Raw genomic sequence first — 14,084 nt, 5'->3', positions numbered from 1 at the left:
GTCGGCAAGAAATTCCGCAGCAGCCATGTAGCGTGCCTGAAGAATTTACTGAGAAATTACACGATCTCGCTTATAGGTCAGTATTTAAATTATGTGATATCCCGGTAAAAAGTTTTTCATGCATGAATATGTATAAATATATATAAACATACAGCAATTTTTTTACTTTTATCCAAACTTGTTTTTTTCTAAAACAATGCGAAAATTATCTCCTTAATTATTTTTTATATTTTCACAATACTATTATTATTTCTATTACACTAAAAAGTAATTTTACAAAAGAAAGAAAGATGTATGAACATGCATGGACATATTTCATATATAATTATACATGTTTATGAATATTTATGCATGTTTATGTATGTTTATACATATTTATACATATTCATATGCATAAAAAATTTTTTATATTATTAATAAATAATAATATTATAAAATTATATTAATATATAAACATTGTGCTTGTTTAGGTTTTTTTAACACGTGGGAAAGATGACCGTCAATTATTCCAACAATTTATTGAAAAACGTTCACGAAAATTTAGCCTTGCCAGAGAGCGGTGAAACATTCTTAGTTAAAGGAGATTACGAGTACTGGCACTATGGTTGCGATGGTTTTAATGATAGGGTGATTACGATTAATTAGGATATATAATCGTAATTAACATTCTCTTACGTATTTAATCATCAAAATAAATACATTTACATTTATTCAGGGTTGGGGGTGTGGATACAGGACACTGCAAACCATTTGTTCATGGATCATAAATAATGAGAATTTGGAAAAAATTGTACCAAGCATTAATAAAATACAAGAGACCCTTGTCGAAGTGGAGGATAAAGACAAAACATTTTTTGGGTCGAGAGAATGGATAGGAAGTTTCGAAGTAAGCTTAATTCCCTTAGCACATATTGGGGTTTTAAATGTAAGAAGATTTGACGGACTTGACATTTCAAACATTTTATAGGTATCGATTGTTTTAAATCAACTTTATGAAGCTCTTAACAAAATAATTTACGTGTCGAGCGGAAAGGGATTAATTGACCAAGTGGATGAGATTAAAAGACATTTCGAGCAATTTGGCAGTCCGATTATGATGGGCGGAGACAGGGATTGCTCTAGCAAATGTATAGTAGGATTACACGTTGGAAACAGAGGTGTGTATTTGTTAATTGTAGATCCACATTTTGTTGGAAAAGCAAAAAGTGCGGAACATTTAAAGAACGATCAGTGGGTGAAGTGGCAAAACTTGGATGATTTCGTCGACAGCTCGTTTTACAATATGTGTTTACCACAGCTTAAGTATCGCGAACTGGGCGATAAATGATGTTAATTATTTATACGAAATAATTATGTATTTTCGCTAAAAATTGTAATTTTGTATTACGCTGATCCTCGATATTCGATCGATAAATATTAAAAAATTGAACGTGATATTCTGTCTTTTCTTTTTTCATTTATTGTTATGTGATAAAAATTTATAGAATTATACATAATCCTTAAAATTACGACAGTTTAAAATAGCTTAATGGTCGTTCATTGTTATGCTATAATGAATACTATTAATTAATAGTATTAATTAATAGACGTATTAGTTATACGTGAAATATACTGAAGAATACAACGGTTCTTGTCTTTTTTTCATCGATCTCGAAGATCTTTAATCTGTATTTAACACTAGACAAACACCTTGAAGTATCCAATGGGAAATGTGTTCTGGAGTCGCCAAATTTGCCTCAAACACTAAACCAACACCGAGAGCATTTCGTCGATTTGACGTAGTATATACGGGAGTTTTAAAAGTATTCTGTAACAAGCGTAAAAATAAGAATTATCCATTTTACGATCTAGAAGTTCTTGACAAAAATTGCAGTTACTTGAAAATATTAATGATCAGTTAAATCGTTTTATTTGAATATTCCAATAAATAGGAAATGCCTTATTTGGTCTGACATGAGTTAGACTTTTGTGTTTAATAATATTAATGTGAATTTATTATAAGATCTGTTCTTTTTAGCTAAACTTCTTACACGGTTCATCTTTTCACCTTTTCTTTTTATATTGCAAAAAAAGAGAAAAAATGAACCGTTCAAAAAGTTCAGCTAAAAAAAAAGACCTATAGTTATACTTATTCTGTAAATTGCATACCGATTTAATTTTCAGTTTTGAAACACAATCTTAAACCGAAACTAGGATAGTAATATGAATTGAATTGCAAGTATATATGTTGTATGTATATAGAAGAAAAGGGACAAAGTGCAAAATAAAGATATTGCTTAATTAATTGAAAGAACTATAATTAATTAGTCCATTGATTAACATCAATAATAGTGTAATAAAGATGGCACAGGGATGAAAACGACCGCCCTGGGTACTACCTTGCTTTTCTACGTCACTATGTAGATCGACAAATTCAATACCTGTAACTTCAATCTATGAACTTCAGTAGGTATTATGGTTAATATTGGTAGCGCTTCAAACAGAACTTTCGGATGCGATCTTTGTAAACGATGCTCCTCGCTGTCCCACCTAGCGCCTTCCAGATACAATCCGTACACGTAACAGCCCTGTTTAAAACACGGATGGAAGAGTATAATGCGATATTGTTGCAATTTTAATAAAATATCGAAAAGTAAATGTCGTTGGGATTTGCCTCATCGGGTCTTTCTTCTACGTCGTCAGGCTTGAAAAACTTGGACACCGTCGTGTAAATAACGGAATGATCGAGGGGCCAATTGTTCTTGCGGCAAGTCATTTGCACCAGAGCCGCCAGATAAGTTTCTGGAACGTGTAATCCGGACAACCACAGTACCACGGGTTCATTAGCGCCAGACTAACAGGGAGAAAAAATAGACATTATTAATTGCGAAGAGATTAACGCATACCTCTTACAGAAATTTTATTTGGAAGGTGTGTAATGATTAATTACTTATTTTGAGTATTAAAAGTGCTGCACTAATAATGGGAAAAATTTCTGATTGAAAATAAAAGAACCCCAGGAGGTTGTGATCGCCAATCAGAAACCTAGTTATTTTAATTAGAATTATAATAGATTCAACCAGGAAATTCTGATTTGTCCATTTTCAACCAGAATTCTAATTAATGCAACTAGACTCTTTTTCTCAGTATGTAATTCAGCTTTTAATATTAAAAATGAGTAATTAATTACTCTCTTTATCTTTCAGTAGTAAATTGGCCAAATTAAATTTCTGTATGGGATATAACATTTCGCTAATCATACCCAGTTCGTGTATTGATTTATCCTCTTCTGAAAATGGTCCATCCAACCGGCGAGATTTTTTCGCGTGTCTGGTGCCAATTTGGTCCATTCTTTAGGTAGCATACCGTTATAGAGTGCCATGGAAATATTCTCTAGCACTGCGTCCATTCCAATCTCACCAGCGATGGCCTATAATTTTATTTTGGATATCAAACGCGTTCTTAATTGACAATACCCTAAAACAAATTCTCATTGCACATATTTTTAAGAATTTTTTACATTTCAAATTTATATTATTATATTACAAAAAGTTTGAAACTCATCTCTTCCTTAAATCTAAGACAAAATAAATTTCTCCTTTATTATTAACTGCTTCTCTTAATATAAATATAGAACAAAATAATTGCATAAAGTTATCATAAAAAAGTAGAATTTTAATAAAGGTGGTATATAAAGATTAATAAAAATAATAAAAATGCATCTTGTGTAGAATTTGTACGTATAATTAATTAATTATTAAATGATTAAATAATTAAATTAAATCTGTGCATTTAACAGATTGAAATCTCGAAGTTTTAGTGACCTTTCTTAATTGATTCAACGTTCTCGTAATCGTTTCTATTAACTTGTTGAATCTTTCCAATTCCTGAAATAGAACGACCGCGGTCGGTGTTACGCCAACGCCGAAATTTCTCTTGACCTTACTAATATCGTATGGCGTGGGTATCTTGGTCAAGATTTCCTTCGCTACGTTATCGATAAACTCATCTTTGCTGACACCGATGACGTTCACGGCTAAAGAATTTAACGTCATTTTAATTATAACGACATATCATTATAATTTATTGGAAAACGCAATAAACCCGAAAGTGCGACTTACTCTTTTTATCCAAGCGAGAAGCTACAAACAGTTTTTAAATATAATATAAAATAAAAAATTACTTAATTGAAAATCATTAAAATACAGTTTTCTCCAGAAAAAGCATGGCAATAAAAATGACATAATATTAATTTAATTTATTTAACATTTAAGTAAATTTATTTTTAGTATATTTGGAAACTCGAGTTAAAAAATTTATATTTTAAAGTATTTATAATAATTCCTCCAAGTAGATTAATTTATATTTAAAAAACGTTTAGCGGAATCTCTTTTATGGTGTATAAAAATATTAACTATATACTATTATTAAATCATCGAAATGTCTCATATAAAACGGTATTTTTAACGATAATAAAAGATAAACGTTATGAATGTCTTATAAAACATTTTTATGACATTTATTAAACGTGTTTTTGACGTAACTGTTGCGCTTAGATTACGTCATAATTTTGCCATATGATTATTACGATAGTTATTACAGAAACAGTGTTTGATAAGGCAAGAAAAATATGTAATTACTCGCACCGGTTTGCGGTTGAAGTTCTATGAGATGCTTCCACATTCCTTTAACTGCCTGCGTAAAGTATCCAATCTCGGCGTTTGAATGTAGCCCAAATATTTCGGGACCGTTCACCAGCGGAAGTTCTTCAATGAATTGCAAGTAATCGTCGCGATTTCCTTCTGGCGGTATCACATAGTCGACAATATCGTCCTTGTAAAAGTGAAACGGTTGGTGCTCGTTAAAGAGAAAATCACCGAAATACTCGTCCATGTAAGTGTAAGAAACGCGACGATCGTAACTGTCCATCACTCTTCCGCCGTACATTACCTGATTATTTTTGAGCATACAATAATTTGCATTCAAAATTTATACGAAAAAGAAACTCAGGATGACAATAAAAAATAGATATATATTCTAGACCAAAAGTTTGGAAACACTTTTTAAAAATTAACCTATATATATGTATGTCTAATTCTTTTGTCGTCGTCCTAAGTATTTTTAGTATAAATTTTAGAAAGTGTTTCTAAACTTTTGGTCTAGAATATATATCCATTTTTTGCGTCTGGAGTGTATATAAATTAACTGAGAGCTTATATTACACTTTCAATTTACTATTAAAAAAGGAATGTAGATTGCAGAATCAAACATACTTCGCCAATTAAATATTTGAGGCTATTCCACGGTACTTCAGACTCCTTCGTCGCCATTTCCTTCGTCAAATAAGTGTTCAAGATGGTAATGCACACATTAAAATCTGACTCGTTGAAGTCGTATTTTAAGTTCCATCCAATTTTACCGTACTTTCTTCTCTCCTGCAATGTTGAGAGCACTTTAGTAAAAAAAATTACTCTGAGGATTAAACATGCAATCACATTAAATATTTGCTTGCCTGGATAACTGCGTGATAAAATGCTAGAACATAAATTAAATGCTTGTAGAGAGGATGAGAACAACTTTCCAAGACCTGTGGCCGCATGTTAAAGTACGTGTTTTGCAAGTTTAGCTTCAATCCACTCGGTGGTTCCGTCACCACTGCAAATAAATTTTGTTCAAAAATATGATATATAACTTTTGGAATATAATAAGTATTCTACCTTTTAAAGATTGTTGAAGTATTCCGATTGGAAAATTAGGGGTGGGTTCCGTAGTGAGCCACAAGCGAAAATCGGGATGAGGCTTCTCTATGTTCTCCACGATCTTTTCTAAATTCTTCGTGAAGGACAACAGTAAATGGCAATTCTGGAACATCAGCCATTGACCTCTTGTTTTTGCCGTTCCCAATAATTCCATTGCGATCTATTAAACAAATAATTTTTAAAAGGCAGTTAAATGCAACTTTTTTAAAATATAGAAAATTAATGTTAATTGTTCACTCAATCGATGTTATTTTATACTATAAGACAAGTTTGTCCAATTTGAGCTCCGGAGCTAAAAGGCAAAACCATTGACGCAAAAAAATTCAATATGAGTAAGATTTTAGGAACTATAAAGAGTTGATAAGCGTCATTTAGATCGTATCAACACTTTACAATCCTCGAAATTTTACTCACATTGAATTTTTTTGCATCGATGGCTTTGCGTTTTGGTTTCGGAGCTCAAATTGGACAGGCCTGTTATAAAAAATATTGAATATCAAGTCAGTACGAAGTTCAAATAACACATTACGTTAAATTAATATTCAGATATGTTTAAAATTTCTACGCAAAAATGTTAACAAGAACTAATTTTAACATAAGTACAAAATGTTTGTTATTGTATATCTTACTTTTTCTTGGCTCTGACCGAGCGAGAGATATCTAAATTTGCCTCCGCCGCAACCGTATCGATCAGCCAACTTCATCAGTTCTGAAGTGGGATCCGAACCCGGGCTTAAGATGAAGACTACTGGCATGGTCGGTGTACTTTCTTCGAAAATCATGTCGAAGCTCACGTGAGGCGGCGTAATGTATTGCTTGCCCATAATTTCGATAATGTAATTGATAATACCACGATATACGCGATCGATTCGAAAACAGCGTATCAACATTAGCTTTTCGAACGATGTCATTCGCGTACTATAATCACACGGAAGTTCTTCAGATTCTGGTGTATCCGAGTCGTACCACTGAAACGGATAATTAATTATCTAAGTAATCACTTTTCTCAGTAGAATGTTCTTTTTCTGTGTGTATGAAAAAAATGGAATATTTTTAAATAAAATTCAAAATTATTATTTCCACTATAGTTTTGTGCTAAAATTTACGACATTAAATTATTTGCGTAGTCACTGTTTTGCATTTTTAGTTTACCTTCTTCCATTCATCTTCACAATCTCGTATTTCTTCCGGAAGTTGTCCGAACTTCTCTGGGAAATCGCTCGCCAACTTGAGAACATCCTCCCAACCCGATAACGGCAGCCATTTGGTAGGATTCGATTTGGATACTTTTTCTAGAACCACACTGCCCTTGATGAAGAATTCTAATTGCTTCTGGTTCACGTTGCCCAAGTTCTGTTCTATCTTTACGCAAGTTTGCAGGGAAAAGAGCAATTTGTGCCGCGCGAAGATACCAGTGCAGCCGTAATCGTAGACATTCTTCGTTAACATTGGAATAATATTTTTCAGTCGTTTAGTGACCACTGGATCCGGTAACGATCTCTTCAGCGAGTGGGTGAACACCTCAATGTAACTGATCAGAGAGTATTGATACATGGCATTTACGGTGGCCATGTCGGCCAGCACGGAGAATAGAATTGCGCCCCGTTCCGCTACCGGACGATAGTTTTCGCGAAGTTTGTTGATGTCGACAGAAGTGATTTCCGCGAGCAACAGCTTCTTCGTTACTTCATTGGCGCTGGACTTGATGTTTTCCAAGGTCTCGATCAGCTCGATGTTATCCACCATGCTACCTTGATCCGCGGCAATCTCGCGAAGAAGACTATCTTCCAATTGCTGCAGCAGATTCTTATTCTCGCTAGTTTCCAAAATCAGCGTTTCACGTTGTTCCTCGATGTCCGGTCTTTCAGTTTTCACCACTACTGACAGAAGTTGGTTCTCCAAACCCTGAAGAAAAGTGAGAATTTATTGTACAAAACTTAAATTTGATATATTTACAGTTTTTTAAATTAAAGAAAAATTATTGTTTTCTTGAATAAAATATAATTATAATATAATTATAATTATATCGAAAACAAATGTTGAGAAACAGAAAACTTGTAAATTAATGTTCTAATAACATATATTAATTATGACTTAGCTCATTAATTATGATGTGTCATAATTGTAATGAAGTTAACTCACTGCTGTAGTGACCATGTAATTGATGACAACCGCCTTGGCATATAAAGCGGGATCTAGCATCGGATTGGTTATTTTTGTTGTCAAATATATTCTGAATCGCGGATCATAATCTATCTCTTTATCGCCGAGAATGACGAAAGTTCGTCCTGCAACAGCTACAAAAATCAAATCACAACAAGTTTTAAGTTTTTACGAACTGCAATTATATATATCGATTCATGAATATTGAATTCATTTAAATTGTATAACTTACTCTGGATATTTTTCGATAAGACGTTAGCCAAGATGGGATCAATCTCGTCGGCATCTTGAACGAGCACAGGCAGACCATATTTGATTGCTAATTCAATTTGCTTCAAGAAATCTGCGTCCGTAAAGGAGAGGATCTTTAAAGTCTTTTTCTGCTCTCTTTTCTTGATCCAATTTAATGCTTGTTGTTGGGGATCAATACAAAGCGGAAATCTAGATGCTTTCAGAGTTAGTATGCCGTTTTGTACGGATAGCTCGTCTGGTGGAAGACCTTCCGAGTTCCAACTGCAAGTTACATCAAATATTAGAAGCACAGTGTTTATGTCGCTAAGCTACACGAATATATTTGTTAGAAAAAACAGAATAGCGATTACTCATACACCACAGAAGCTAGTTCAGCTTTACAGCAACAATGCAATGTTACTGTAATCATGTTGAAACGTTTCAATGTTGCTGCAATATTGCTGGAATGATCTGTGCCACGTGAATAATAACAATAATTGTTAACCCTAATTAGTATTTGTAAGTCCAGCCTTTTTTTCAGTTATTCGTTAAACTTTGTGAAAAATTATTTATATCAAATGTTTTTCAAGACCTTGCATAATTTTAATTAGATAATTTTATTTCTTAAATTTTGACCTTCAAAATATGTATTAAAAAAATTGTTCAATTACGTTGCGAAGGTACTCTCTAAATCCTTTGAAGAGATTTATTCCAAAGAATGCATCAAGTTTTGTCAGCTATATTGAACTCGCGAATATCAGTTAAGGAAATTTCGAATACTAATTAGGCGATTAAAACTGTCTTTGCATGGCATTTTTTTTTACTTCTAATTTTTAGAACTTTAATGACATTTGCAAAATTTTCATTTTAATCGATAGATAAAGAGAAAAATTATATAATATTTAATTATGTAGTGATATATCTATGTGCTGTATGAATATGCAGGAGTCTCGTTTACTTGGTAATTTCGATGTCGTCGCTCAATTGTATTTCGAGCTTGAAGGGCGTTGATAAAGGTAATTCCTTGTCTAGGATGCTCCTCTCCCAGTCGCTGTACATTTCATTCCTGAACTCGTAGGAAAAAGGACCGCTATAAGCCAGAAAGGATGCTCCGAGCAAACAATTTCCTGTGATCTTCTCCAAGTCGTCTTGAAGAACCTCCAGATCCTTTCGCCATCGTTCATTCTCGGAGGACAATCCGGAGATGAGTTTGTCAGCAGCCGAAAGACGTCGTTGTAACAAATCTGTTTCATCCTGAAGACTCTGTCGCTTAGTCATCGCGACGTCATATTTCTCGTTTAATTCTTTGATCGTTTCTTCCAATCGCTTTAATTCCCGTTCTTCCTTTTCTAACGCGCGCCTGGCTTTTTCGGACTCCGCTTCGAGTGCTTGAACTCTGTCCATCTTTGGTTTCACCTGAAACGACAAATCAAAAGTAAAATGTTAGCGTAGAAATTTATATAATTAACATTTGACTGTCGTACAGTTTTTTATAATTAGTCCCCTTATAAAGACTTTATGACGAGTAACATATTCTAACTAAAGTATTGTTGAAAGAAATATCTTTAATGATTTAATATTAAATATTATTTGTTGAAATATTTATAGTGCAGGGTTTACAACGTCGATTCTCACTAGTTAAAATTTTTTCTTTTTTATCGTATTAGAATTTAGGGAATTTCATTTGTATTTTAAATTATTGGTAGTATTAATTTAGTATAGTATTTGTTATATATGTTGAGGACTTAAACCGTGATAAATCTTTAAATAATGAAGAATAGAAAAGATCGAAAGAAGAAAAAAGATTAAAAGAAAAAAAAATGAATAAATAAGAAATGAACAAATAAAGATATAAATAAATAAAATTAGATTTTAGGCAAAAGTTAACAGATGAATTGTCAATTAAAGCTTACAAAATAATGTAATAAATACCTCTCTATAAACGGCACAATAATCCAGAACAGCAAGCACAAACTTGTATAAGCCGTATCCTGCTTTACTGATGACTTGCATCTGATCCAGCTTATCCGTCTTCTTCAAATGCGCCCTTACCGCTTGTTGTTGCCGTAGAGTGATCAAGTCGCAGTTCATCTCCTGTAAGTGCCTCAAGAAATAAGGATCGCTCATCATGCCTTTTGCCCCTTTCCACGACACGTCTTTGACACCACGAAGCATCGCAACGCATTCCGAAACAATCTGCACTGGTTCGGGCGGAGTGGGAAAGGATCTGAATAGTCATTACTGATTTTTAGCAAGTTTGAAGATTAATATCTTTTGATTAATACTCTACTAGGCGATTTTCTTCACTTTTTTAAAATTCAATGGATCGTTGATAAATATTAGAAATATTAAAAAATTTTAGAAAGGACCGAATTCACAGAGTACCTTTGATAAACTTCAAAAACTACCCATTATTAAGATTTATGTTTATAAATATCTTTTGTTTGTCACATTACAAGCTATATTACATGTAAATATAAACGTATTTTATCGGTCCTTTAAATAGATGAATTTTATATAATATAATACCTATATAAATAAAGAAAAGTAGTAATTAATCCAGAATGAACCTTATCTCGGTAATATCCGCTTTATCGAGGTCACTCAATGCAAGTTTGGCCGCATCGAGAGCCGGTCGAGCCTCCGCTAAGGCTTGCTTAGCTTCCGTTTCTTCTTTGATAATCATTTTCTTCTTATCCTCAATTTCCTTCCTCTTGTCTTCTCTCAGAGTCTTCTTTTCCAACTCGATGTCTGTACTTTTGCCGATAGTCTCGAGCAATTGTTCGCAGTTCCTCGTTTGATCATTTACTTTGATTCTTTGCTCTGCCAAGACTTTATTTAATTCTGTTAAAGTCACCGAAGCGTCTATGATTTTCTGTAATCCTATAAAAAAATTTATTAAAGAAATATTGTCAAATTTATTGACTTCATATTTTATTAATGAAGAAATATAATAAAAAATAATTTCATATAAGAGATTTTTGTATAAAAGATTTTGCAACTACCTCCGGAAAGACGCGTGCAGCGCGAATTTATGAAGTTCTTCTTCTCCACCAACAGATTCAAATAAGTGTTGATAAAATCCATAAAATGCCATGGCGTGACATAATTTCGTCGCCTCAGCTTCGTCGCAAAGTTCACTGTATATTGTAATACGGATGTATGCACGTATACAATATGACTTACGATCACTTCCTTGTACTCTCGCGGCACGATCGGATTCTGAAAGAAAAAGATCTCTCATTTCACATTGGAACATTTCAAGTAGAACAAAATATCATTGTAATATCAAAATGGTGTCAAAGTGTCTTCAAAATGCTTAAAAGTCACTTTTCGATCAGTCACGATTTATTATGATTTTATTTTGATCTTATTCTACTTGGGTTTCTTCGTCCTTTTATTTTTTTGCTTACGTCTCTGAGTAGAACATTCGCTACCGCTACCAAGGCCTGCTGCGGCCACGGGAACATCCAGTCTATAGTGGTGTTGTTGATTAAACCGGGATAGTTGCGACAGCGTGTCCGTAAAGCATCGCCCGATGGACTCATCGCCAACGCTATTCGTAAATTCGCGGTGCATGTCTTAGCGAAATACGACCAGACGCTCTTCCTAAAATAAAAAAAATTTTATTTTAACACTAAAACATTAGCTCTGCCCAAAGCACTTTTTTACTTAATTCGATTTGTTCTCTCACAAGAGATTTAATTGAACTATCATAAATTATTTGTGTTTAAGGTGTATATAGATTATAAATATTTTTGCATTAAACAAAATGTACAAAAAACTTACATTACATTAATTAAAAGTAACTTATTTCCTTGTAAGTAGAATTTACTATCAATATAATAATATATTGTATCATTTAATATTATCGACAGCCTTCTAGGATTAAACATGTATTTCAAGAATTTCAAAATAAAGTCGTGTAAAGTGGACAAACAGCTTACTTTGATATATCAAAGCCTGCTTTAACCGCTGCATCTCTGCAGGAAGAGACAATTGTGTCTTTCTCTTCATCGTTGAAGAGAGCCGGCACGAAACCTGTCAACATGCTGTTCACCAATTCGAGGAAGCTTTCGTCCTTAATGTGGGCAGATGTGAACATAAACACAATCTTTTTATTTTCTAGGCCGACCATATTATACAAATTCTTTATATCTTCGCGGAAGAACGCTTCATTGTATCCGCGACGCAGAACGATCTGAAAGAGTTGATAACCAGCAGCGAAGGATGCTAACTTGATCACGGATTTCTTGCCGCTGCCACCCGTACCGATGATCAGTACGTGACCGCAGTGCATCCGAAGTGCACGATGCACTCTGGTCAGATGTTCGAGCGCGTCATTGAAGAGAACCATGTGCAGCTTAGTTCTGTTCCTCTCGTTGTATTCTTCGAAAATCTGTAGGTAGCATAAAGACATTTTTTAAATATATATTCAATAATTAATTTAATTCTCTGGAGTTGGCGTTAAATTCTGTCACACAATTACTGGATCTGTGACATTTATGTTGACTAAAAGACACTAATTAATTTCAAGGAACCAAAATGACATAACTCATATATAAAAGAATGTGTATGAATATTAATAAGTTTATTTTAATAACAATGATTTAAATTTGCAGTTGTAGATGAAAGATACAATTAAGTGGAATTTTAATAGAACCCACTTAGTTCCAGGCTAAACAACGATGTTGCTTGAATAATATTTTAGATAGGAATATTAATGTAACACAGAAAAATAATTAAAAAATATATATTTAAAGAAAAAGCTTGACCTCTAGAAACAAGCTGTAAACTGCTTCATAATCTAACAAATCCTCATACAATCTAGGCTCATCTTCACTGAAGGCATTCCTGAAATCGCCATACAGTATCGGGTCTCTTAAACTGTATTGAATCACTTCAGGTTCTAGCTCCCAATAATTTCGTATTTTTTCATTCAATTGCTCGATTACTAAATTTTTATCCTGGAATAGCAAAATTATTTTAAAAACGAATCTTTAATTTTTCTCTAATTATCAATGTATACCCCAGATATTCCCCATACCTTATAAACTTGTAAATGTATAAATATTATTTATATACATTATTGTATTTAGCGTAAATTGTGTGTTGTGTTTGACAATTAAAAACTTCTTTCATTTAGCTTTACTTTTAAAAAATGTATAAAATATTATTAATTTAAATTCATTTAATTGTAGATCACAAAAAAACAATGGAAATTAAAATGTAATGTTGAGATGTCAGAAATATTGTACGCGAATAATTACGTTGGAAAAAAGCCACGCGACTATAATGTAAGATTAATGTACAAGAAAAAAAGGAGAAGACTTATTACTTGCACGCTAATGAGGCGATCGCATATAACTCTGGTGACCTCGTTTCTCCAGAGCCTAACAAACTGTTTTACTGTTACGAAAAAGAAATCAGGATAGGTCTGAAGCAATCCAGCCATGATTCTTGAGAGATCCCGCATGTTGAAAATATAGTGGAACTTGGACGGAGTCGGCAGTAGTTCCTTCCTAACTATCTGAATAGCATTATGTTGTTAATATACGTATCTCACTTAGAGAAATAATGCTATACGTAACGTGACGCAAAATTACCTCGTAAAGTTCCAACGTCAATTGCACAAGTTTGTCCGAGATAGATAGAATTGCCTCCGAAAATGTTTGCAGATGTCCGGATAAAATACTCGTGTAAATATAATTCAGAGTCTCGTTCGTTGGAAAAGTTACGTTATAAACTGAGAACATTGAGATAAATCGCGGATCGACTTCGTTCCTACCACCACCGGGTTCTCCCATAGCTGCTAAATAATCTACAAACAGTAAAAAACATTTTTTACAGCGACCAATTAATTAACATAAAAATAATGTGTTTAAAAATGTAAATTCTAGGATGAATGAATAAAATGTGTTAATTTTACATATTATAAACAATTAATTTTAC

At 33.2% G+C, this 14,084-nt stretch overlaps 2 protein-coding genes across 2 annotated transcripts in view; one reads left to right on the top strand and one right to left on the bottom strand.

Annotated features, from left to right (window-relative positions):
* The window catches only part of Ufsp1 (UFM1 specific peptidase 1), a 1,925-nt gene extending 598 nt beyond the window's left edge, over positions 1 to 1,327 (top strand). Inside the window, exons 2-4 of the mRNA XM_018508071.1 lie at positions 471 to 627; positions 716 to 886; positions 968 to 1,327. Coding sequence (XP_018363573.1) covers positions 493 to 627; positions 716 to 886; positions 968 to 1,327 — 666 coding nt within the window. The 5' untranslated portion in view covers positions 471 to 492. The remainder of the gene's footprint in view (positions 1 to 470; positions 628 to 715; positions 887 to 967) is intronic.
* A 221-nt stretch (positions 1,328 to 1,548) lies between these two features.
* Dhc98D (Dynein heavy chain at 89D) overlaps positions 1,549 to 14,084 on the bottom strand; it is a 33,040-nt gene continuing 20,504 nt past the window's right edge. Inside the window, exons 31-52 of the mRNA XM_018507786.1 lie at positions 13,739 to 13,953; positions 13,471 to 13,662; positions 12,908 to 13,099; positions 12,080 to 12,531; positions 11,546 to 11,741; positions 11,138 to 11,354; positions 10,703 to 11,015; positions 10,065 to 10,359; positions 9,091 to 9,548; positions 8,134 to 8,414; positions 7,881 to 8,035; positions 6,891 to 7,643; positions 6,368 to 6,706; positions 5,697 to 5,898; positions 5,492 to 5,634; positions 5,253 to 5,414; positions 4,626 to 4,929; positions 3,804 to 4,015; positions 3,242 to 3,409; positions 2,654 to 2,833; positions 2,421 to 2,567; positions 1,549 to 1,807 (exon numbers count right to left, since the gene is read on the bottom strand). Coding sequence (XP_018363288.1) covers positions 1,661 to 1,807; positions 2,421 to 2,567; positions 2,654 to 2,833; positions 3,242 to 3,409; positions 3,804 to 4,015; positions 4,626 to 4,929; positions 5,253 to 5,414; positions 5,492 to 5,634; positions 5,697 to 5,898; positions 6,368 to 6,706; positions 6,891 to 7,643; positions 7,881 to 8,035; positions 8,134 to 8,414; positions 9,091 to 9,548; positions 10,065 to 10,359; positions 10,703 to 11,015; positions 11,138 to 11,354; positions 11,546 to 11,741; positions 12,080 to 12,531; positions 12,908 to 13,099; positions 13,471 to 13,662; positions 13,739 to 13,953 — 5,723 coding nt within the window. The 3' untranslated portion in view covers positions 1,549 to 1,660. The remainder of the gene's footprint in view (positions 1,808 to 2,420; positions 2,568 to 2,653; positions 2,834 to 3,241; positions 3,410 to 3,803; positions 4,016 to 4,625; positions 4,930 to 5,252; positions 5,415 to 5,491; positions 5,635 to 5,696; positions 5,899 to 6,367; positions 6,707 to 6,890; positions 7,644 to 7,880; positions 8,036 to 8,133; positions 8,415 to 9,090; positions 9,549 to 10,064; positions 10,360 to 10,702; positions 11,016 to 11,137; positions 11,355 to 11,545; positions 11,742 to 12,079; positions 12,532 to 12,907; positions 13,100 to 13,470; positions 13,663 to 13,738; positions 13,954 to 14,084) is intronic.

Source organism: Trachymyrmex cornetzi, unplaced genomic scaffold (genome assembly GCF_001594075.2).
Source record: "Trachymyrmex cornetzi isolate Tcor2-1 unplaced genomic scaffold, Tcor1.1 scaffold248, whole genome shotgun sequence".
NCBI lineage: Eukaryota > Metazoa > Arthropoda > Insecta > Hymenoptera > Formicidae > Trachymyrmex > Trachymyrmex cornetzi.
Note: the sequence above shows the minus strand (reverse complement) of the source record. Positions and strands in the feature narration are given on the sequence as shown.